General features: G+C 44.3%; 2 protein-coding genes across 5 annotated transcripts in view; both read left to right on the forward strand.

Annotated features, from left to right (window-relative positions):
• Positions 1-430: 430 nt before the first annotated feature.
• On the forward strand, positions 431-14,467 carry DDOST (dolichyl-diphosphooligosaccharide--protein glycosyltransferase non-catalytic subunit). Its single transcript, XM_030537559.1, has 11 exons — positions 431-626; positions 1,388-1,498; positions 3,970-4,056; positions 4,507-4,610; positions 6,934-7,028; positions 8,703-8,796; positions 10,002-10,150; positions 10,880-11,027; positions 12,750-12,870; positions 13,271-13,377; positions 13,964-14,467. Exons 1-11 carry the CDS (start codon positions 470-472, stop codon positions 14,111-14,113), a joined length of 1,323 nt encoding a protein of 440 aa, XP_030393419.1. The 5' UTR covers positions 431-469; the 3' UTR covers positions 14,114-14,467.
• Positions 14,468-17,051: 2,584 nt separating this feature from the next.
• Positions 17,052-23,109, forward strand: part of LOC115637097 (protein DDI1 homolog 2) — a 39,052-nt gene continuing 32,994 nt past the window's right edge. For all 4 annotated transcript variants that reach the window (XM_030537985.1, XM_030537988.1, XM_030537989.1 and 1 more), the window contains exon 1: positions 17,052-17,230. In XM_030537985.1, the coding sequence (XP_030393845.1) occupies positions 17,093-17,230 (138 nt within the window). In that variant the 5' untranslated portion in view covers positions 17,052-17,092. The remainder of the gene's footprint in view (positions 17,231-23,109) is intronic.

A 23,109-nucleotide genomic window follows, 5' to 3' on the forward strand; every position in this document is an offset into this window, starting at 1 on the left:
AGTGGCTCCTGCAGTGAGCCTGGGGCATGAAGGAAACCAGGCAAGGGCGGTGTGAGAGGAGGCGGCGCGCTGCGCAGGCCCAGCAGCAGCAGCCACAGAACCCGGCTGCAGGAGCAGCCCGGCCTGGGCTGGGACCGCTGCCACCCCTTTGATGGGCCGCAGGGGGCGCTGGCTCGGAGGCGGTTTTAGCGCGCATGGGCGGGGCTCAAGGCGCCCTCTGAGGAAGGGCTGCTGGGCGGGGCCCGCTGTGTGGAGTTGTCTGTCTCTGATTGGGCCCCGCTCTCCAGGAGGCGGGCCTTCAGTTCTAGTCCTCGGGCCCCGAGAGGGAGGGAGGATGTGCCGGGTTTCCGATCGCTTCCGGGTCACAGATTGAGGCGGTTTTGCGTGTCCCGCCTCTATGGGCAAAGCGGGTCTGTGATTGGCGTATGGAGAGGATCGGTTCCGGGTGAGGCTGCCCCCCGAGAGGAAGATGGAGGCAGCGGCCGCTCTCCCCTCAGGGCGGCTCCTGCTGCTGGTGCTAGTCGGGCTGGGCCTGGCCCAGGCGGACGGGGGGCCCCGCACCCTGGTGCTGCTGGAGAACATCAACCTGCGGGACACGCACTCGCTCTTCCTCCGGAGCCTGGCGGGTGAGGGCGGCGGAGCGGAGCCCGGGTGGAGTGAGGGGAGAAGCGGGGGGGTCCCGCGGGAAGGCGGGAGTCATGGTCTGGGGGAGGGCGATGGGGGTGCTGCCTGTCTGTCTGCTGAAGAGCTTCCGTTTGTTAGACTCGCGTCTCCCGTTGTTGGCTGCAGCCCCTGCTGCCCAGATCTCACGAGAGCATTTGCTGCTTTCCTGTGCGTGTTTCCCTCTCTGATGTTCACGTCATCCACAAGTTTTATCACGGCTTGATTCACATCAAAGACGTGCATGAAAATGCTATTGAGAGCGCAGAGGTTCTTGTTTGTTTTTAATTTGGTTTGTCCAAAAAGTCCCCGTGTCCCCTGAACACTGTGGATTAGATTGTAAGTACCAAGAAGTGTCACTGCTTGGAGACTGTCGGGAACAATTCTGCAGACAGTGCTCACTGGAGTACTGAGAAAATAAGTGTATTGTGGAAGAGTAAAATGCTTGACTTCGATATTTATGTAGCAACTTAAAAAATATGAGAGTCTGGTGGCACCTTAACGACTAACAAATTTATTTGGGCATAAGCTTTAATGGGTAAAAAACCCACTTCTTCAGATGAATTACACCTTAAAAAGTATGGCAACCAGATGCTTAGATTGTAATGGGTAAGACTGAATTAAGGGCCCTCTTATCTCATTTTCTAGCATGATCTGTCTTATACTTTTTTTAAATTAAAGTTGTGTCAAATTATTCATGGCTATGATCTTTGTTTTCTGGGTGCAGATAGAGGCTTTGACCTCACCTTCAGGACTGCTGATGACCCTGGCCTGTCCCTCATAAAATATGGAGAATTTCTGTATGACAATTTGATTATTTTCTCCCCATCTGTAGAAGGTAAGTGATCCTTTTGCATAAAGGAAAAGACTCAGAAATTAAGTTGTGTAATACTCTGAGGCCCTTGGAGAAGACACATTAGATCTGTAAAGTGCCTTGCAGATATTCGCTAACCTTCATAATACCACTTTTGAGGGTAGTCTTTTACTATTCCAGTTTTCCAGATGGGGAGGCAAGAGATTTATCCAGGGTGAAACAATTAGAGGTGGCAGAGCTAAGACTTGTCCTGACTCCCAGTCTTCTGATCAACCATGAGATTGCTTTTCCTAGGTTTGATAAAACTGATCAAAGTATTCTTCGGACTTGCTTCATTTTGACCTTGAGGAGGCTTTTGGGGCCTGTCCCTGAGATGTGGAATTACAGGTGTTATCTTCATTCATCATTGGGCAAACTGTGGCAGGAACTGTATGCATTTTAAGCAGTTAAATAAATGGTCATCAGGCTGCTTCTAAAAAGGAGGGAGGGGGGCAGAAGCCTGTAGAACAAAGAATAAGCACAAAAATTTGGCTGATTGCTTTGGACCTGCAATCACTGTTGGGTATCTATTTTCTGTAAACACCATTTCATTACCATTGTTTGCTGTGATAGCAACTGTTATGTCTGTTGTTAATTCTCAGATCACTTTATAATCCCTGTGGTGTATCTAGAATTATGGTACTGTGATTCAGTAAAAAAAAAAAAAAAAGAAAAAGAAAAAAGAGTATTGAATATGTATTTTTGGAGCAGTGCTTCCATAGATTAACAAATGCACTGTTCTAAAATTCTATAACTAAAAGATGGAATAACACTATCATTATTTTAAATGCCTTGATTTTAAGTATAGTAATAGTCGGACACCGCCAATACCACACCAAGTAACCGAGACAGCCGACCAGGGAAATAACCCACTTCCTTCCCTGACAGACCAAGGGACGCACCCCACCCATGTACTTATCAGCTCCACCGATACTGACTTGGACTCCTTATTCATTCCATGGGTGGCATACCCGAGCCCACTTATCCACTGACACTTTAAAAACCCTTGCACCCCAATCTGGGTATATGCCGGTTATGCAATATGTATGTATCTTTTCATCCTTGCAAACAATATCTGTAACCCCCCATAACCCAAGCCTCACCCCAGATGTACAGTACCTTCCCTCTCAACCGGTGTATACTTCATTTCAAACATTCACTTTAATACAAATTTTAAATTGTTCTAATTCACACCAAAATATCTGGATTCTCTCTTTACCCCTATTAACAGCCTGAATCAGACTTGATGAGGGATTATTAATAGCAACCTTTTTGAAATACATCCCTTCAGGAAAGTGAGCGATCAGGTGATATTGGTGTGATGAGAGAGCCAAGTGAGTGTTCAAAAGGAACACTCACTTAGCAAGAGTGGAGAGCTAGCTGATTGTGTGTGAATTAAACTGAATAGTATAATCTGTAGCCCCAGGTTATAGCACACTTAACTTCAGGTGAGCCTCAAAGATAGTGTCAGGTAACTTAATTTTGAATATTACTACTAGGATTGTGATAGTGGAATCAGATCCTTAGGAGAACTAACTACAGAACTGTGAAAGAAGAAGCTAATGGCTCATGATACGTAGGAACCCTTTTTAAACTACATCAGAGCTAAATTTTAGAGTGTGGCATACAGTGTCTTCCTCATGACCTGTTCTTAACCTCTGACTTACTCCACTTCTGTCCTTCTCTTGGTGTTCTGTTTTCTCTTTCAGTTTCTTAATTAAGATACTGTAAAGTTTTGGCTGTACCTCTTTCAGCTTGCAGAGATGCATGTTTCTCTAAATTCATTTGCTTTCTCTTGATATATTGGTTATTGTTGCTATAATGAAGTTTAATTAAATTTGATTTTGTTAGAGAATGGAATGAGTGAGGTATTCCTCATCATTTTCCCAGGAATGCTTGCATTGGTGCCAGTTATTAATTATTCCTTCTTGTAGAAGTTGAATTACATTTCCTCTTATTGACAGATAGATATATCTCGCTCTATCTCAATGCAAAAGTCTATCACTATCTTTAAAATGTGGAATTTCTACCTGCAAACAGATAAGAATTGTATCTTGGGGTGGGGTGAGGAAGAAGCAAATCAACTACATGTAACCAAAAGAAAAGTATGTCTTTAAATATGCCCAAACAAATAATAAAAAAGTCATTGGCTATTTCTCTGCAACTGAGATTGAATGGCTAGATCTATGCCTTTTAAAGGCTGGATTTTATGGTTCTTTGTCTTCCTTCTGAAGGAATTAATCCTCCCTTAATCCAACCCTTTAATCTATGTTGGCCATAGGTGTATGGCTTCAGGATCCTGCTTAGGCACAGGAGGTGCCCATCACTCCAACACAGCTTCTCTATTAATTTGCCTCATCACCCTTGTATTTCCCTCTCCTCCCTTGCTACGAAGCACTGGTAAAATAGTTTGCTGTCCGCTTTTTGAATCACTAATGTCTGATGCATCTTTTCAGATTTTGGCGGAAACATCAATGTAGAGACAATTACTGCTTTCATCGATGGAGGCGGAAGTGTCCTTGTGGCTGCCAGTTCTGACATCGGTCAGTAAAATCTGCGTGTCAAACAAATGGGTGTAAATGTTGGCTTTTCACTTTATAGCTGCATAATAAGAGTTTGCTGGATATAGAGAGCACAGATCAGTCCTGTGGGGGAAGGTGTCTTCCTTGTCATGGGAGCTCTTAGAATTCTGGCTGCAATCTTTTTTAAAGGGGATTTTCAAAAGCTAAAACTATACAGCACTCTGTGCATTCAAAACATGCTACAAACCTTCATTCTCACAGTGCTCCGAGGGAACTGATGGAATGCCTTAATTTCACTTTCCAGAGAAAGTTGAGTTCAGCTAAGGGTTGTGTACTGAGTGCCCCCAGCAGCCTGGTTAGCAGGACGCTTGCACATAAATCAGGGCTGTCCTTTGTTTTTATTTTGATTTTTAGTTGCTTTTATGTCTTGTACATAGTGTTAATTGGGACTCCGCTTCTCTGTCCTTTTAGGTGATCCTCTGCGAGAGCTGGGCAGCGAGTGTGGAATAGAGTTTGATGAGGAAAGGACGGCAGTCATTGACCATCACAACTATGATATCTCAGACCCAGGCCAGGTAAAAGTCCAGACACTGAATTCTTTGGGTATGTCCAGGGCTTGAGGAAACTTGTCTTAGCTAGTACATAGCTTCTGGGAAGGAATTTTTTTTTTTTTTAAGCAGTTGGCTGTAAGGGCTGGAGACAAATCTTGTCTTCCTTTTTCTCTTCTTTCCCCTCCTATCCATGCTCATTCCAAAGACTGTTTTAAGTAGCAGCTGTGAATCTTATTGAATGATATGCTGCTTTTATTATTGCTCTTATCTTTAATGTAAGATTGCAATTATCATGCACCTTTGATCTATGCCTAGACAACTTCTAACTTTCCAGTCACACTGAGCAGTTAAAAACACCACCTGGAATAGTCAGGGGTTCACTGTATTGGACCTCGAACTCCTCGGGGATAGGAGATCGGAATTCTCCCTTTCTAGTGAAATATTTTATTTCCTTTTATTCATGATGGGTCAGGAGATAGAATATCATGCTTAATAGCCAGGCATATTAAAAAAGGTAAACTCTAGCTCAAGACACAAGGACAAAGAGAGATCAATGTAGAAAACTCTGTAGAAGTTTATCAAATATATGTGATATCTTGATTTTTTCTGTCCTTGCATGGTCCATCTGGTTGGATGCATGGTTCTGAAATATCTGTCTTTACAGGAGAGATACAAGATGTCCCAGTAATGTTTGAGAGTTAAGAACATTGTAACCTAGCTTTTCTGTAAACTATGTGGGGCGTGCACAATCCCCGATGGATGGGGGGAAAACCGTTGCTTTGGGGTGCCTATGTAACTTATCAGCAGTGCAGATTTTGCAAACGTTCCTTTTCTACTGTACCATCTTGTGCTTGCTACCAAACCAATCTTACAGAACGTATAGTAGGACTTGGAGATTCATAATTTGTAGCTAGATACGAGTTCTTCCCAGCCAGTAGATAGTTGAAGGCCTATCCAATATCACTGAAAGAATAACACTCTAACAGTGGTTTTCAACCTTTTTTCATTGCAGACCCCTTTGGAAATTTTAGACTCAGGTTAAAAACCACTGTTCCATAGGTTCATGGGGCCTTTGATTTCACTGTGGTGCTGTTATTTAGACTCTCTTAATATGCTTAGTTCTTAGATTGGTATCTCTTCTAGTATGTTGTAATAGCTGAATACTTCCTGGTTTAAACAAAAAATTCTTTCAGTGGAAAAATGTAACTAAAACTCGGTACAGTAAGTGCAGTAACTACCCCTCTCGATACACAACTATCCCTCAGGGAGAATTCTTCTGAGTGACTAAGTTACATCACCATTTAATTAAGGCAGCTCCTGACAACATGCTGCAAAACTGTAAGCTCATTATTCCTTACTTAAGAACATCTTGTGTCCTAGAGCAAGGCCTTGCAGGCCAAGAGGATCCAAACTGCTCTAGGATGGGCTGTGTAAGTGTCACGGACTGAGGCTTTAGGCAGCAGCTGTCCCCCAGTATCTTCTGGCACTTTGGAATGCAGATTCTTCCATGTTGTACTTCAGGGGTAGGCAACCTATGGCACGCATGCCGAAAGCGGCACACCAGCTGATTTTCAGTGGCAGTCACAGTGCCTGAGTCCTGGTCACCTGTCCAGGGGGCTTTTAATTTTAAATTAAGCTTTTTAAACATTTTAAAAACCTTATTTACTTTACGTACAACAATAGTTTAGTTATATATTATAGACGTAGAGAAAGAGACCTTCTAAAAACGTTAAAATGTATTACTGGCACGCGAAACCTTAAATCAGAGTGAATAAATGAAGACTCGGCACACCACTTGTGAAAGGTTGCCAACCTGTTGTACTTTCTTGACATGCTTTTTCTGATATGCTGAAATCCCTTCTACAGTGTTCACATTAGCTTGTGGCAGCAATCAGAACAAATAGGAACTAATAAACACACGTTCCTGCAAGAGATCTGCATCTGTTGCCCTGGGATTTACCTTCCTTCTGATTTAAGCTTCCTAATATGCAACTCACAAGAAACTCTCACAAGAGAAAACCTGCTCTAAACTGTAACCAGCAGGGGCTGTTGTCTGTTCCCTGAGGGCTTCTAAGCATGTGCCCGGTTTCTTCTGCTCTTACCACCTCCATCCCCTTGCCTTGTGTTACAATTCTTCCTGTCAAGAGGTCAAGTGAGACTCTGCAGAGCCAATTAATGCTACTTCAAAGTTCTGGAAGGGCAGCTGTAGAACATGAGGTGCCTTGTGGTGCAGATCACTAGCCATAGAGTGGCAAGCAGACACACATTAACAAGTTGCCTGTGCATTAATGACATTGTTCAGTAGCCCGTGAAAGCTTACCACAGGTCTCTTGTTTCCTTCCTGAAGCACACGCTCATTGTCGCAGACTCTGAAAATCTGCTGAAGGCTCCCACCATTGTGGGGAAAACTCCATTAAACCCCGTTCTCTTCCGAGGAGTTGGGTAAGTGAACCACAAGGCAAGGCTGGCAGTAGGGCTGTAACTGAGAACACGAGGTTTCTCTTTGGATGGGTTTCTTGCCACTATCTTCCTTCCAGATAGGTTATAAGCCTAGGGCTGGGGTAGGGACTATTATAAACAAAGCATGATAGGTTGGTTTTTGGTTTCTTCAGTTGAGATGCAACAGGCATTTGGTCCTTTAACAGGATGAAATTGGGGGGAGGGCGGCTGAGGGCAGGCAAGAAAGGCGCAGACTTCATGCTGGTTGGGTAATAAAAGGTTATTCCTCATCTCTCAATCTAGTTATAAACTTCTTTGAAACAGAAAACTTTTAATACAGTAACTCCTCACTTAAAGTCGTCCTGGTTAATGTTGTTACATTGCCGATCAGTTAGGGAACATGCTTATTTAAAGGTGTGCAGTGCTCCCTTCTAACGTTGTTTGGCAGCCGCTTGCTTTGTCTGCTGCTTGCAGGAAGAGCAGCCCATTGCAGCTAGCTGGTGGGGGTTTGGAACCAAGGTGGACTGGCAGCCCCATATCAGCTTCACGCTCCCCTAAGTTCCCTGTGCAGCAGCTACCTGCAGTTCAACTGTGTCCCTTCCCCCGCTGCCATGCTTCTCCTGCCCTGTGCCTTGGAGCTGGTCCCTGAGACTCCTGCTTGCTGTGCCTGGGGTGGGGGGGAGGGAAGGAAGAGGGGGGCTAATGTCAGGGTGTCCCCCTTCTCCTTCACCCCGCTTACCCCATCTTCCATAGAGCAGGGCTCAGGACAGAGGGAGCTTATAGCAGCTGTGGTATCAGCAAGCTGATCTAATTAACAAGGCAGTGTACTTAAGGGAAATGTGCATATCTCCCTCCATTCCTGCTGCCTTGCAGAGTGAGCGAGTTAACCCTTGAGCGCTCAGCCAATTGCTAGTTCATCATTTAGCAGTAAGGGAAATATCCCACCCTCTGACTCCTCCACCTCAACCAAGCTTCACAATCATCATCACTGTGTACTAGTATTACATTTTTTGTTTAAAACTTAGTGTGTGTGTGTGTGTGTAATTAATATAATATATTTATATAAAAAAAATCTTTGGTGGAAAAAATTTCCCTCGAACCTAAACCTCTCATTTACATTAATTCTTATGGGGAAATTGGATTCGCTTAACATCATTTTGCTTAAAGTCACATTTTTTTCAGGAGCATAACTACAATGTTAAGTGAGGAGTTACTGTATTTTACTTCTTGCTGTTTACTCTTTCTCTCTACGTGGACAGTGAAAGTAATCCATTCACTTCCCTGTTCTCATGTACTCATGTTTGTTTAAACTATTTGTATTTGAATTTAGAACAAAGAAACACTTCTGTTGAAGTCAAGTTTTGTAAAGGGTTGTTCTTAAAGGAAACTTCAGTCTTTGATGTGATACCATTTCTTTAAAATAGCATAACTATTCACAGTTGTTTAAAGTGACAGTTGATATAAAATTAAGTGGGCCTGATTGACTTCAGTGTGTGTTGCCACTAATTTCAGGAGGAGCTGAGTCAATCCCATGGTTCTCAACCTCTGTGAATTTCATATATGTTAGCAGACTTCAGTAAGAATGTAGTGCACACTAATCTTCTTGGGCAGGTAACTCAGGTTTGACCAGCTTTCAGATGTCTTCCTGATACTTAGACTGTGTCTCTCTCACGACAGGATGGTGGCTGATCCTGATAACCCTCTGGTACTAGATATCTTGACTGGCTCCTCTACATCTTATTCCTTCTTCCCAGATAAGCCCATCACACAGGTACACACAGTTATCTTTGTCCTCTTTTGCTTCTAATCCTGTGGAATTAATTACCTCTCTTTCAACAGTTTAAAAATGGATCAAGAGACTTAACTCAAGTGCCTCTTATATTCTGTGTCAAATACTTACGGGGTTTTTTCAAAGTTCCAGTCCACGGTCTCTTAGTACTATATATTTTCAAATATTATCAGAGAAATCTATCTTTCTTGCAGTTTCATTGGATCCAAATGAAAAAAGCTTAACAGGACTGCACTGGAGGAAATATCAGCTCTTAACTTTGATACTGTTTTGCTGTATCAAAGGGGCTGAATTCAGACTGGTGAAGTAGAAGCAAAAGGCTCTGAACCCCATTGCTACTGTGACAGGCAATAGAATTTGAAGCCTTTTTCCTCTAAGATACTGGTAGAATTTGGACCAAGTTGGTAGTAATTGAAAGCTCTGTCCATCTTCCAGCAGGACTGTGACCAGTGTGAAATGAGGTGGTTCTTCTGTTTAGTTTTGAGGCTCTGTAGCTGCAAGGGGTTAAAAACAATGCTGTTGTAGTTGGCAGATTCTGGGAGATGAATGTCTCAGCTGTGTTGAAGCCTCATGCTTCTCTCCACTTAGGTAGCGCAGTAATCTGCAAAAATGCATTGTGTCTTATTGACATGATGAAAATGTAGAGAAAAATAATAAGCTGGGAGTTGGCATGAGTGGGACTTAACTGACAGCAAAAGTGTTCAACTTTGTCCGCTTAACATGCTCTTCCATAATGGGTGTTTGAACAGGCAGATGAGTAGTTTAAACATTCCCTTTAATTAGGCTTATGAGGTTTGACAAGTCATTTGACACGACAATAATAACTTGTCTGGCCCCAGCGAGACCTAGCAGCAAATTTAAAGGTCGTCCAATATCATTTAAGTCTCAGACGTTTCCCTGCTACTATTAACTATTTAAACCTCATGGATAATACTGCCTGGCTAGTTTCAGTACTTGCCTAATAAAGCTGCTTAAAGCCCTGATGCCTTCTTTCCATATATATTAAACGTGAGTTTCTGGTTACTTTTTCTTGCCATGTGATCTTGAGCACATCATCCCTGTGCCTTTATTTTTCTTGTCTGTACAGTACCCAGCCCACTGGGGTCCCTATCTCAGTTGGGGCCTCAAGGTGCTACTATAATACAAATCATTAGTGCTGATTTAAATCAATTCTTGTCCAATTTCAGTACCCTCATGCTGTTGGGAAGAATACCCTTTTGATTGCTGGTCTCCAGGCCAGGAACAACGCCCGTGTCGTTTTCAGTGGTTCTTTGGATTTCTTCAGCAATGCTTTCTTCAACTCTGCTGTGCAGAAAGCTACACCTGGCTCTCAGAGGTGCACTAGCTTAATGTGGTCTTCTGTAGGTAGGGTGGGCCATTCAGGCTTTTCTGTCCAAGTGGTTTGGGTACCTCTTTGATCAAGGGATCCCTAGCAGGTGATGAGAACTAATTGTATCAAAGATGACTGATGGGAATACTCTGAATACTATCATAACTATCCAGCCCTGCTACTGTAAAATCTACACTGTTTAGGTTATAATAAAACTTAAGAAGAAAATGAAACTTCCTTTAAGTGCAGTGCAAATTGTCAAGCTGGCTAGCCCATACAGCTGTCTCCTGTCCTTATAGATATCCTGATAGGTGTGTGAGAAGCAGTTTCTGCATCCATTGTATTCAGACATGCTGTGAACACCATTCATAATGTGGGCCCAGCTCTTACTAGGAAATTTTGACATAGAATATTATACTCTGAGTGCTGATATAGATCAGATCAGTGAGCAAGCTTGAAACCTTTCAGTGCTGATCTGTTAAAATATGTTTCACTGTATTTTTAAGCAACTACCTAGGAGACCTAGTAGACAGTTGGGGTCTAAAGATCAAACAGTCTTATGGGAAAACTTACAAGTAATGTGATCATTTAAAATGGGTGCAGACTTTCTGATCTGGCACTTAGTTCTTGGAGAAACTTCATAGGATACCTGACTGAAAAAATGTCTGGTCCTGTGAATGCCCTCCAATGCAATCTCCCACTAAGCTTCTGTTCTCAACCTCTCATCATCTGTAGGTACTCTCAGACTGGTAACTATGAGCTGGCTGTTGCCTTGTCCCGCTGGGTATTCAAGGAAGAGGGTGTGCTGCGGGTTGGAGAGGTATCTCACCATCGTGTAGGGGAGACATCACCACCTAATGCCTACACTGTCACCGACCTCGTGGTAAGACTGACTGTAGGAAAATGAGTCAAATAGACTTGTGCAGAGAGAATGTACTCTGGTTCATTGGGCTACGAGTGTTGTGGAAGCAGATTTATCTCCTCTTTTCTGGTTGGAAAGATGGTTGGCACCCAGGGCCTCACCAGTCAAGGTGTGAAATTTCAGAGGCCATGAGGAAATATAACACGGTGGGTTTTTTCTTCCTCTTAATTGTAGGAACTGTTCCCTTCTTGACAGTGTGTTTCTCCACTAATGTGGAGGCAGAGTCAACCTAACCTTTAGTTCCTACATGTAACTTTCACTTAATACTAAATTTCAGACTGCTCATGGCTCATAGACTCTAGGACTGGAAGGAACCTCGAGAGGTCATTGAATCCAGTCCCCTGCCCTCATGGCAGGACCAAATACTGTCTAGACCATCCCTAATAGACATTTATCTAACCTACTCTTAAATATCTCCAGAGATGGAGATTCCACAACTTCCCTAGGCAATCTATTCCAGTGTTTAACTACCCTGACAGTTAGGAACTTTTTCCTAATGTCCAACCTAAATCTCCCTTGCTGCAGTTTAAGCCCATTGCTTCTTGTTTTATCATTGAAGGCTAAGGTGAACAAGTTTTCTCCCTCCTCCTGATGACACTTGAGTATCATTCAATATTAAGTGGCGGCAGCAGCCAGCTCTGGAGAAGTCTGTGTTCTGTTATCTTAAGTATTACCTAAGTTTGCTGAGGGAGGTTGGTTATCCTTGCGAATGGTTTCTCTTCAGTCATGAATCTTCTTGCTAAACAGGTATCTGAGCCTGATCAAAAGCACGTGCTGGAATTTTATCTTCCCTGTTACCTCCATTTCACTCAGATTCGGGATGCCAAGCTTCATTATACAAAAACAGTACATTTGCAAGCCTGAAATACCATCTGCTTTGAATAGAAATTGCAGCTATATATTTGGGGGTGGGGAGAGAGAGCTTAGCATGCCTAGAGAGTTTAAGTGTAGCACTCTCAAATTCAAGTCAGTTCTACGTTGCTGTACTCACTCACTGATTTGCTACTGAGTATTGGCTTGATTTTCAGTGCATGGTAGTTCAACTGCATTTCTAAGTGTGGAAACTCACTTGGACTCTTATTTTGGAAATAGCAGTTATTGGAAAAAGTCCCCGTTGTCCCCCCTGATTTCACGGAAAGTGGAGTTCATAGTTTAGGATTGAGATTTCTATTAAATGGATTTCAGGTATCACACTTAGCTCATTGATAGGGCCCTACCAAATTCATGGTCTATTTTAGTCAATTTTGCATTTTCAGGTGTTCATGTTTTCAGATGGAGGGTCCTGATCCAAAAGGGGTTGTTTGGGGTGGGGGTGGCACTCTCACAGGATTGCCACCTTCACTTCTGTGCTGCCTTCAGGGCTGCGCGTGGCTGCAGAGCTTCCAGCAGCCAGGGGAGATAGCTGGAGCTGAGTCTGGTCCCCTCCCTAGAGTGGCCATTCAGGGGAAGTAGTCCTGTCCCTCCCTAGACTAGCAGCTTGAGCCAGTGAATGGTAGAAGCTCCTAGCTGGGGTATCCCCAGCCCTGCCCCTCCCCTCCAATTACTACATTTCACAGGGGAGATCTGATTTCATGGTCCATGACATGTTTTTCACAGCTGTGACTTTGGTAGGGCCCTACTCATTAACAGTGTGTCCTCTTCCTTTATACGTCTGTTAACGCAGCATGCATTTGTATGTTACAGGAGTACAACATTGTGATTGAAAAGCTCTCTGATGGGAAGTGGGTCCCCTTTGATGGAGATGATATTCAGCTGGAATTTGTCCGCATTGACCCATTTGTAAGGACTTTTCTGAAGAAAAATGGTAGGTCTCCTATTGGACAACTAATGATTCCTGCCCTAGGGCTTTAACAATAACAAAAGACTGAGTGTTGACTTCTTCCCCCACCACTGAAACTCACCTCACTCATATGTGCTGACTTGGAACGCTGTGGTTCTCCTGAGCAGGTAGTGTACAGAATCACTGCAGGAAGCATGTGCCACTGTTAAGAGGAAAGGTGCACTTTACACAGCACTTCTTCCAGCGGAGTAGCTTTGGGTTCCAGAGGCTAGTCTTCAGTCTGGATGAAAAGCGCCACAAAGAGGGTTTGGGGGAGACAAAGGGCCATGACAAATGAAAGGAGGTGAGGAAAGAATGGCTCTTAACTCCTTAATGCTTTTGTTCTATTTACTGTGTAATTTAAATGGCCCTGCCTCTTTCCTAGGTGGCAGATATAGTGTGCAGTTCAAGCTGCCGGATGTCTATGGAGTGTTCCAGTTTAAAGTGGACTATAACAGGCTGGGATACACCCACCTGTACTCCTCTACACAGGTAAATTGTGTGAATTCTCTTGTCTGTGCGGTAGGAAATGTAAGAGTACTGGCTGAGATTTCAAGTCAAGTACTTAAATTTTGCAAATGTTTTGAGTGGATACCACATGGGCTGTTAATCTTAATTACCATGTAGTTGCATCCAGCCTTCCTTTGTGTGTGAAATGGATTTACAGGCTATCTTACTCTGTTACCCTCTTCAGTTATATGTAGGAAGGCCTGGAAATAAGCCTTTGTAGAGCATTTTACCCTCAGAAACACATTCTTGCCTCTTAAGGCAGTGTTGGACACCTGCCAGGGCTGCCTGCACTGAGGCTTAAGGTTTGCCAACATGCTTCTAAAGCAGTTGAGGATTTGGAGCTTAAAACTCTAGTTTAAAAATAAGAGATAATTGAACCACTTCTAGGAGTTCTCATACATTTACCTTTCCAGGAAGGTAATCTGGTTCTACGGTCATCTGAGTGGGGCATCATCAGAATGGGTTTGTAAGTTAAATAACACATCTAGAGCTGAGATAATCCTGCTACACAGAGGACTGAATGACTTCCTCTCCTGTGACCCTGGTCTTGTGTTCTCTTCCCTCCCAGGTGTCTGTGCGTCCCCTCCAGCACACACAGTATGAGCGTTTTATCCCCTCAGCGTATCCATATTATGCCAGCGCCTTCTCCATGATGATAGGCCTCTTCGTGTTCAGCATCGTCTTCTTGCACATGAAGGAGAAGGAGAAATCTGACTGAGATCTCTCAGCAGGAGAAAGAGCCCTCGTCCAAGACATTGGCTCCATGTGAAGACTGGCAGCACTCAAGGCACAGATTATAAATGTTTGGGGACTGGAACCCTCAACTGGTAGGAGCCAGATGAGCCATGGGGATTTTTAAGACTAGAGTGACTAGTGGGAGAGAAATTGAAAACTTTTATGTCTGAGAGGAAGCCACTGATGTCCACAAAAGATCAAAATGTATGGCAGTTCCAATATCTGTTTTCAGGTTTTTTTCATGAAACACCATTTTGTTATTTTCACTCCTTCTCAGAAAGGCTCTTGCCTCAAGATTGTTCTCATTTCCAGAATAAAGATTTGTTCTCTCACCTTCTGCTGAAGTATCTGACTTTTGTCATCGGCTGCATGCGTGTTCTCCCTGTATGCTGCCCCAGCTCTGCACAGACAGCTGGCACAGGAGACCTCGAGCAAACCACCCAATGACCACAAGATCCGTTAAGGTACGAAGGCACCAGGCCAGGTTTGTCAACAAAGCACAGTAATAGCATCTGGCAGACTCTACAGGGATACTAAGACACACATGTCTGTGACAATGGACACAGCTCAGTGAAGGGCGGGACCTTCCATTCCCCCCTTGGCCGGACCAAGGTACTCCCTCTGAGATGCATCTTTATACCCTGATACAAACAAGTAAATACTACCTCCGACATAATTAGTTATTGCCCCCAGACATGGCTAGTTATCACCCGTCACCTTGTACATTATGGTTCGATCAAAACATCTTTATTACATACTGTCATCCTGACCTTATCTTTCAGGAGGGGTCAGTGTGTTCCTGTTAGGGAATATTTTTGTACCATCCTTGATATTGGGATGTGTTTGCATAAGTACTCTGTGCTTAGCACTTCTTAGGAATTGTTCTTCTGAAATAGCCCTGTTCTTGCCAGATTGTGTGAGTAGGTCCTTTCTCATACCAGGCCTCTGATACAAGGGCTTACATCACAGGCTCTCTTCCTACTAGTCATGTGAGGTTTCCTAGAGAGGAACACATTTTTCATATACAATAAATCGAGGACTGGTTCTAAATTGTCTATATGAACTCTATCCGAAGCTAAACAGCTTGTGAGTATTTAGGAAACTATTTGAAATGGGACAATGAAATAGAATCATAGGATTGGGGAGAGACCTCAAGAGGTCACCTAGTCCAGTCCCCTGCACTCATGGCATCCCCTGACAGGTGTTTGTCTAACCTGCTCTTAATCTCCAGTGATGGAGACTCCACAACTGCCATAGGCAATTTATTCCAGTGTTTAACCACCCTGACAGGAAGTTTTTCCTAATGTCCAACCTAAACCTCCCTTGCTACAATTTAAGCCCATTGCTTCTTGTCCTATCCTCAGAGGTTAAGAAGAATGTTTTCTCCCTCTTTGTAACAACCCTTTATGTACTTGAAAACTATTATATCCCCCCTCAGTCTTTTCTTTTCCAGACTAAATAAAACATGGATAGTGCCATACTGTAAGGAGGTGGCCCTGTCTCAAGAGTTAATGTTGTAGTGAGGTTCCTGTTATATAAGGCTATATTTATTGTTTTGCATCTGGTCAGAGAAGCGTTTTCTGGCAAAACAATTGAGACAAACTTTCTGAGGTGGGTCTTGCAGGATGGATGTAATACACTTGGTATCTTTTTCCTCAGACGTACTGATCTAGAAACATGGCTGTGAGCACTAGGGCATAGAACCATACTGGAGAATGCCTCAGAGAGAGCGTGGTAACTCCATCAGCTGCTGCCAGAGTTCCAAGTTCTCCAAAGATCTGAAGAGCTAAATGTAGTGGAGGAGGGGAAGTTTCTAACACCTTCTTGCCAAAACAACAGCCTGCTGTAATCAGTTAGGGGAAAAACCCACCTACCCTCCTTCCCTCTGCAGCAGTTTAGAGATCCTAACTCACCTGCTTCTGATAGTCTACATCCACACTCTCCTTTCTAGGGCAGAGGGGCTACAGCTTCCACTCTGCACTCTTGTTCCTGCATGATGTGGCTGTGGCAGCATGGCTACCACCAGAGAAAGTGTCAATGTCTCATGGTGTCATTTTTCCTCTACAGGTGCCATAGTGTGATGCCAAGAGTCTCAGGATTGCTTTTGTAACTTTTTTTTTTTTAATCCTACTAGGGTTTGTAATCAGCAATTCCTAGTTTTCCATGTGTTTCTTTTGCAAGGAAGGCACTTAATCTTCCAGAGACATCAAAAGTCTCAAAGTACACAATATTAAAGAATTTAGCAACTACAGAATTGGTCTGTATAACAAATGCAATCCAAAGCCCTGCATTGAGGCACTTCAGGGGTTGTTAGGAAGCCCCTGGCGGACTATGAACTTCTGCCGTTACTTGTTGTGGATGCAGAGTTTAGAGGATAGTGGTGTTTAATCCCACATGAGCCACTAACATTTTCATTCTGAACTCAGTCAGACTATCTCCTGAATGCCCTATTCCTCAATTAAGCGAGCTGGTATAAAGCAGACATATGGACCTTCACACGGATAGGTTCTTGCTGCTTGCCTCGCTTGTAGAATCACAGCTCCGATCTCTCACAAAAATACAACCACAGGCGCTAAGCTTCTAGTCAGTCTTATAAGCACCTGCCCGAGCAGCTCCGTGACTGCAGGGAGGGTTAAGGTCCGGCTGCCTGGGCTGCAGTCCTGGGAACAGATCCAAGGTCAGCCCCTCCCCCCGCCGCAGGGACCGCGGCTGAGGCGGCGACGGACAGAGCAGGGGCGGGGAAGGCCCCGCTCCCCCGGAGCGTGGGGCCCGGGAACGCTGCCCGGGGACGGGCGGGACAGCCAGCGGCGGGGGCTGGGCCGTGGGACCCCCGGGGGGCGGCTCCGCCCGAGTCACTTCCGGCAGCGCGCGACAGCGCCGGGCGGGCGGGGCTTTTACGACAGCGGGCGCGGCGCTTGGCGGCGGCGGCGGGGGGCTGCTGGCGGCGGAGCCCGGCCCGGCCATGCTGCTCACCGTGTTCTGCCTGCGCCGGGACCGCTCCGAGCTCACCTTCTCGCTGCAGGTGGACGCCGACTTCGAGCTGCAGAACTTCCGGGCGCTCTGCGAGCTGGAGTCCGGCATCCCCGCGGCCGAGAGCCAGGTGAGGAGACTCCCGCCGGGCCCCCCCGCCCCGGCCCCTTCCCTCTGGCGGGCCCCTCCCCCCCTACCGTGGGGAGACCCCCCATTCCCCTGTCCCGGCCCCCTGCCAGGTTCCCACCTCGCCCCGGCCCGGGCAGCCCCCTCCTGTGTGTCCCGGCCTGGAGAGGCCTTACAGAGACACACACACTGGGGAAAGGGCTCGGGCCCCGCCTCTGCGGGACGAGCGAGAGCCCCGTGTTCTAGCCTCTGCCCGCCCCGGTACCCCTCCCTGCAGAGCGTCAGGTGAGGAGCTGGGCTCATCCCAGGATCCCCATGGCTCAGAGCCAGCGGAGCCTCTGGGAGGGGGATCTCCCCGGTGTTTCTGCCTCCGAGAGAGAGTTGTGGAATTATGGAGCCTGTGGGGGACCTGGGGCCCCATCCTTGCAGAAGGACAGCCATGCCTTGTTAACCCTCCCTTCCTGCACCCAGCAGCTGGGCGAGACCTCAGGTTTCATCTCCTCTCTTAGGACTGCTATGGGATCTTGTCTAGGCAGTGACCCCTTCTGCTCTGGCTCATGGTAGCCAAAAGAGAGGAGACCTCATCTCCCCAAGAAATGACTCCTCCACGTTTGTAGGATCCCTCCACCTATCTTCAGGACACAATAAATGGAGCCAGAGTCTCTCTCTTCCACCTCACCCTCCCAGACCCAGAGATGCAAAGCCTGGATACTTTCTCTCCCTCATAATAGAGACCCCTCTATTCTGTTCTTGGGTGGCACGATCTTGGATCCACTGACAGCCACATTTAGACCCCTTTCTTCAGACCCACCAAATCCACTTTATTGCTAGAACAGTCTTCTCAGATTCCAGTCTCTCCAGTGTCCCTGACTGTCTCCCACTGCCCCCTTTTACAGCTGCAAGCCAGGGTCACCCCATCTAGTTTCTAAGAACCATATGAGTCCCTGGAGAGGGGGGAAAGTGAGGATTTCTCTGCCCTTTCAGAGTGATGAGGATTGTGTGAGTTTTGGGGTGAAGAAGCTGGCCTCCCAGCTCCTTGCTTAGGGAAACATCTCAGAATTGCTACTAGGAAGTTGGCTGCACCTTCAGCCCATCTAAGAAATTGCTTAACATCCTCTCCCTCATTCTACTAAGGAAATGGGGTAGCATTTTAGGATGAGAATTCCCTTAGATTTCTTCTAACACTTAGTACATCAGGTTGACTTGGTCCTGGACCCTTCTTAAGCCTGGAATGCCAGTTTGGTGTGTGTGTGTGAATGAGGTTTTCACTTCTTTCCTTTTGGGTGTGAGAGGCAGCTGAAGTGAAAATTGGTGTCTAGGACTTTCATAGAGAATATCTCAGTCGAGTTCAAATTCAATAAGGCTTTACTGGCATGACAAGCTATACAAGTGTTGCCAAAATATAAGAAAACAACAAGTGCTAGGTGTGTGTTAGAGGGGGATGCAACCCACCCAAGATAGGGTTGCACACCATTTGGTGTTTGATTGCTGATATCCGGTTGTCATTTCTGCCCACATCTGATTTGATGACAGTGTTTTTGTGCAGTGCCATATCTGCCATCTCTCTCCAAATCAGAGGCTGGAGATACCTGTCAAAGCGCATGGAGCATTCTGTGATCATTGCCCTTTGCTTTTTTGGTCTTTCCGAAAATATGCTCAGACAGCCCAAAACTTTAATTTAAATTTTAAGTGAATATTAGTGCCGGTGAAGGGTGTTAGACTGACAGCCCTGGAGGTTGATGTCAGTTTCTCTTTGCAACAGGTTCAGTATGGGCAGCAGGAGTATAATAAGCTTTTCCTCCACATTGGCCAAGTTCTCTGACTCATCTCAGCCCTGGGTGAGACACCTCCACACCCATTCCCTTGTGATTGGGTTGAGAGGTATAGTTCAGATGCCACTTTATAGAGTGGGTAAGGAGCTTGATTACGGTGAATGGTTTTGTGATGTGGACATCTGTCCACTGAGTTCTAGACTAGGGCCTTCAGTTCATTTCCTGGAGGCCATCAAACAGCTACCAGATATATTGGCAACTAGGGCTGATTTGCTGCGATTATTATTTAGGGTAAAGTTTTAGGGTGTTCACTGGGAAAAGGCCTGGAAGTACAGTTTTAAAAGAAATCAAATATCTCTGTCCTTTTGTTTCCCAAATAGTCAGACCTGTGTGTGCATGCAAATAGGTAGATTTAAATGACGTTGTTGCCTCTATCAAGCCACATCTGTAAACTTAATTTGCCTCCCCAGATAGTCTCTTAATTTTGGGGAAGGGAGAAGGCTCCCCACTTCTGTTGGAATTAAGACTTCTCACCAAAAGCTACTAGGTCTGAGCCTTCATGTTGCCATATTGTTTCTGAGCTATTTTTTCTCTATTAGCTTCCTGTACAACCCAGTATTTAACTTGGCTGCTCTCAAGGTTTTAGTGAAATTGATTCAACGCTTTAAGAGATGCAAAAATCCCAGGAGTTCAAGTCATAAGCTCTTCAGGACCTGAACCGTGTCTTTATATGTGGCCTGTGTAGAGCAATGGGATCCTGGTTTGGGCATATGAGCACTACAGAAATGTGAATAATAATAATAATAAAGGACATCTAAAAAACAACATGAAAATACTATGTGCAGTAGCTCCCATTCCTGCAATACAGGTTTAATGCTGACTTTTGATCACTTCTGAGTTTGGTGAGTTGATGCCAGTTACTTAGTGCTGGAAAGCTCCATGTCTTATCTGCTTCCAGTGACGTGCTGCATGCCATCCTATTCGAAAGCCAAGTAACTGCAGAATCAAGTCACTGATCTAATCACCGTAATCTAAAATGAGATTAGAAAATTAAAGGCCTGTGGAATTCCTTAGGGGAAACTCTTATTTTTCTCAGTGGGGAGCGAGTGACGATGGATTGCAAAGATTCCAATTCTTTTTATGCTGCTGTCAACCCATGTTTATACAGAGAATGAATATTAAATCCAGATACATGTTCTTAAATGAGACTTGTCCTGGTACAGTAAAATCAGAGTCCCAAGCACCTCCTGGTCCATGTTCTTCCAATTTGCCTGCAGGGGAAGAGGACCCCATGACCACTAAGTAGCAGTTAACCCTGAAAGCTTTGACTACAAAAACATGAATATCCAGTGTTCTTCCTATTGCCAATGACCAGCATAACTTCCCTGCATGTGAGAATGTACAAATGATGGCCACTGGAGGCTTGAATTTCTGAAGTACTGCCTGAAGTGTAAACACCTCTTGTTTTTCATATATGTCCCTCCAGCTACTTGCATAATAACATGATAACATTGACTCTATTTTAAGATGATGGGTGGTCGTGTACTCATTTGCTTGCTTGTGCTGCTCCATCTGTGGGATTTTTTCCCTCTGAGCTGGTGCCTCTCAGCAAATAATTTTAAAGTTTTATATACTAGCTTCTACAGTTATCTGTGTCAAATAACCTGCAATTGACTCCAAACACCATCATGAGTGCCTCTGCTTCTCTCCTCGCTTCCATTTACCTTTCTCTTGCCTAATTCCTATTTCCTTCCGTTCTCTCCTTTATTGTCCATCATTTTCCCTTTCTGCCCATGTATTTGCTGGGCCGATATCTGTATAACATCCTTTCTAGTCAGCCCCTCTTTCTGTAGAGCATTTTGCAATCTTTCATAGGAAGAAACTATATAAATACCATTTGTATTTTACTTATTGGAAAACCAGCTTATCTTAAGGACAAGGCTCAGATTCCAATAAGGAAGCACTGTGCTTGCTTAAACTGACAAATTGTATTTTAACTCAGGGGCTTGTTCTTCTTGCATTATTTTTATCCTAGCTCTCTTTTTACAATGATCAGAGGCATGTTGCTTTAAAAGCAAAATTGTCAGGTTCCTGCCCCGAGGCAGATGCAATTCATATTAGACATTACGCAGTGGGGAATAAACCAAGGAAGTGGGGAAGGCCAAGGGTTGTGATGAGAAACTGATGTTCTTATGATGTGTGTTCATTATTTTATTTTACTACTGTTCAGGAGAAAATGAGGGCTGAAAGTCTTGACTAAAAAGCAGGCTGGATAAAACTCAATGTTTTTTTATTTAAATTGGATTTTTTTGATAAAATGCTTTTTGAGGAAAAAAACCTATCTAAAGTTAGTTTTAATTAAGATACATTATAGCTCAAAGATATCTCATCATGGAATAGGAATTATAAATTCTAATTCTATAGTATAAGACAATATCTTCATGTAATGTTTTAAGAAAACTTTGTAAATGAGTTCCAATAGTTCATGAATTAGGGACCCAATTTTATAGGGACCCAGGGGCTTCTGTATAGATCAGAGGTCAGCAACCTTTCAGAAGTGGTGTGCCGAGTCTTCATTTATTCACCCTGATTTAAGATTTTGCGTGCCAGTAATACATTTTAACATTTTTAGAAGGTCTCTTTCTATAAGTCTCTAATCTATAAGTAAACTATTATTGTATGTCAAGTAAATAAGGGTTTTTAAATGTTTAAGAAGCTTCATTTAAAATTAAATTAAAATGCAGAGCCCCCCGGACCGGTGGCCAGGACCTGAGCAGTGTGAGTGCCACTGGAAACCAGCTCATGTGCCGCCTTAGGCACCCATGCCATAGGTTGCCTACCCCTGGTATAGATTATTTAGGTTAATCTTTCTTTCTACCCAATGGTATCTTCTAGACTGAGCACTGAGTCCCATCAGAGATGCTTAGTTTTGCAGTTCTCAAACTATGGATTTGTGTCTCCAGAGATAACATGCTTGTTAACATCAAAAATGTTTTAAAAGAAATAATATATAGAGGTGAGAAATAACAGACCTCAACCCTATTGTCCTTCTGCAAATTTGTATACACAGAGTCAATCCTTTACCTCTCTCTAAAAGTGCGAAGTTTCAAAAAGTTAAATGAATAGAAGATTGTTGGGTGTGGAATAGATCTGGACAAGGAGAAGTGTGGAGATAAATGTGACAAGGGAGGGACAAGCAGTAGAAACAAAAGTGAAACTGTTTGAGCGGCATATTCCAGAAGTCTTGAGGTCTTTCTGAGTGTAGCTTTCATTGATTTGAGATCTACCATACCATTCTCTCACTAGAAGGGAAAACCTAGAATGGCAGCAGGCCGTAGATGAGGCCCAGTTTGGGTCTCCTCTGTCTCTGAGTTGTGAAGAATATGTATTAAGGTTATAACAACCAACAAGAATGCACTTTTATGTAGAAATCCATGATTAAATTGAGTCTTCCTGACTAGTAATTTAAATCTATTAAAATCAAATCCACCCTGCTAAAAAGGATGCACTGTGAGGAAAGATTTAATGGAGATAGTTGAAGCTGTGTGGCACAAAGTCAGAGAAGATGTTCACAGCCAAAGTGGTGGCACAAAAACACTTGTGAGGAAAGGAGACGCAGGGAACAGGGAGGCAAGTGGATCAGGCAGCGAGTAGGGCATGTGGAGGGGAATAGAAGGCAAGAGAGGTGAAGGGAATCGTGAGATTTTTGCCTCCCATTCACCTTTTGATTGCTAACAAGTTTGTGATTTTTTTTTTAGTATGGCTAACAGTGCACCATCCATCCTATAAAGGGATTTGGAAAGGGAGGGGAATCTGAACAAAATGTGCTGCTGGAACTTATTTTGGAGTCTTCTGGGATCATTTATATACTTTCCTTCTTCAGCCTCTATCCCACCTCCATTTACTGACGTGCTCTTGGGTTGCACATTGTCATAACACTTCAGCTAAGGAGATCTGGAGCCCATCAACAGTTCTCTGAGTACCAGTCACGAGTTAGCTGCTGTGGGTGGCCCCAGGAGCTTAGAACTCTGATTCTCACAGTACAGTGCTGCAGAGATAACTACATCAACCTCTAGTTTTTTACATTGCTGACACTACTCTTCTCAGTGTT

The sequence above is a fragment of the Gopherus evgoodei genome, chromosome 18 (genome assembly GCF_007399415.2).
Source record: "Gopherus evgoodei ecotype Sinaloan lineage chromosome 18, rGopEvg1_v1.p, whole genome shotgun sequence".
NCBI classification, from domain to species: Eukaryota; Metazoa; Chordata; order Testudines; family Testudinidae; genus Gopherus; species Gopherus evgoodei.

What these genes read in the sequence shown, in the direction of transcription:
- DDOST (XM_030537559.1), top strand. Translation starts at nt 470, where the DNA reads ATGGAGGCAGCGGCCGCTCTCCCCTCAGGGCGGCTCCTGCTGCTGGTG. An exon ending in TTTCTCCCCATCTGTAGAAG is followed by an intron (nt 1,499 to 3,969) that starts GTAAGTGATCCT and finishes GCATCTTTTCAG; the next exon opens with ATTTTGGCGGAAACATCAAT. An exon ending in GGCTGCCAGTTCTGACATCG is followed by an intron (nt 4,057 to 4,506) that starts GTCAGTAAAATC and finishes CTGTCCTTTTAG; the next exon opens with GTGATCCTCTGCGAGAGCTG.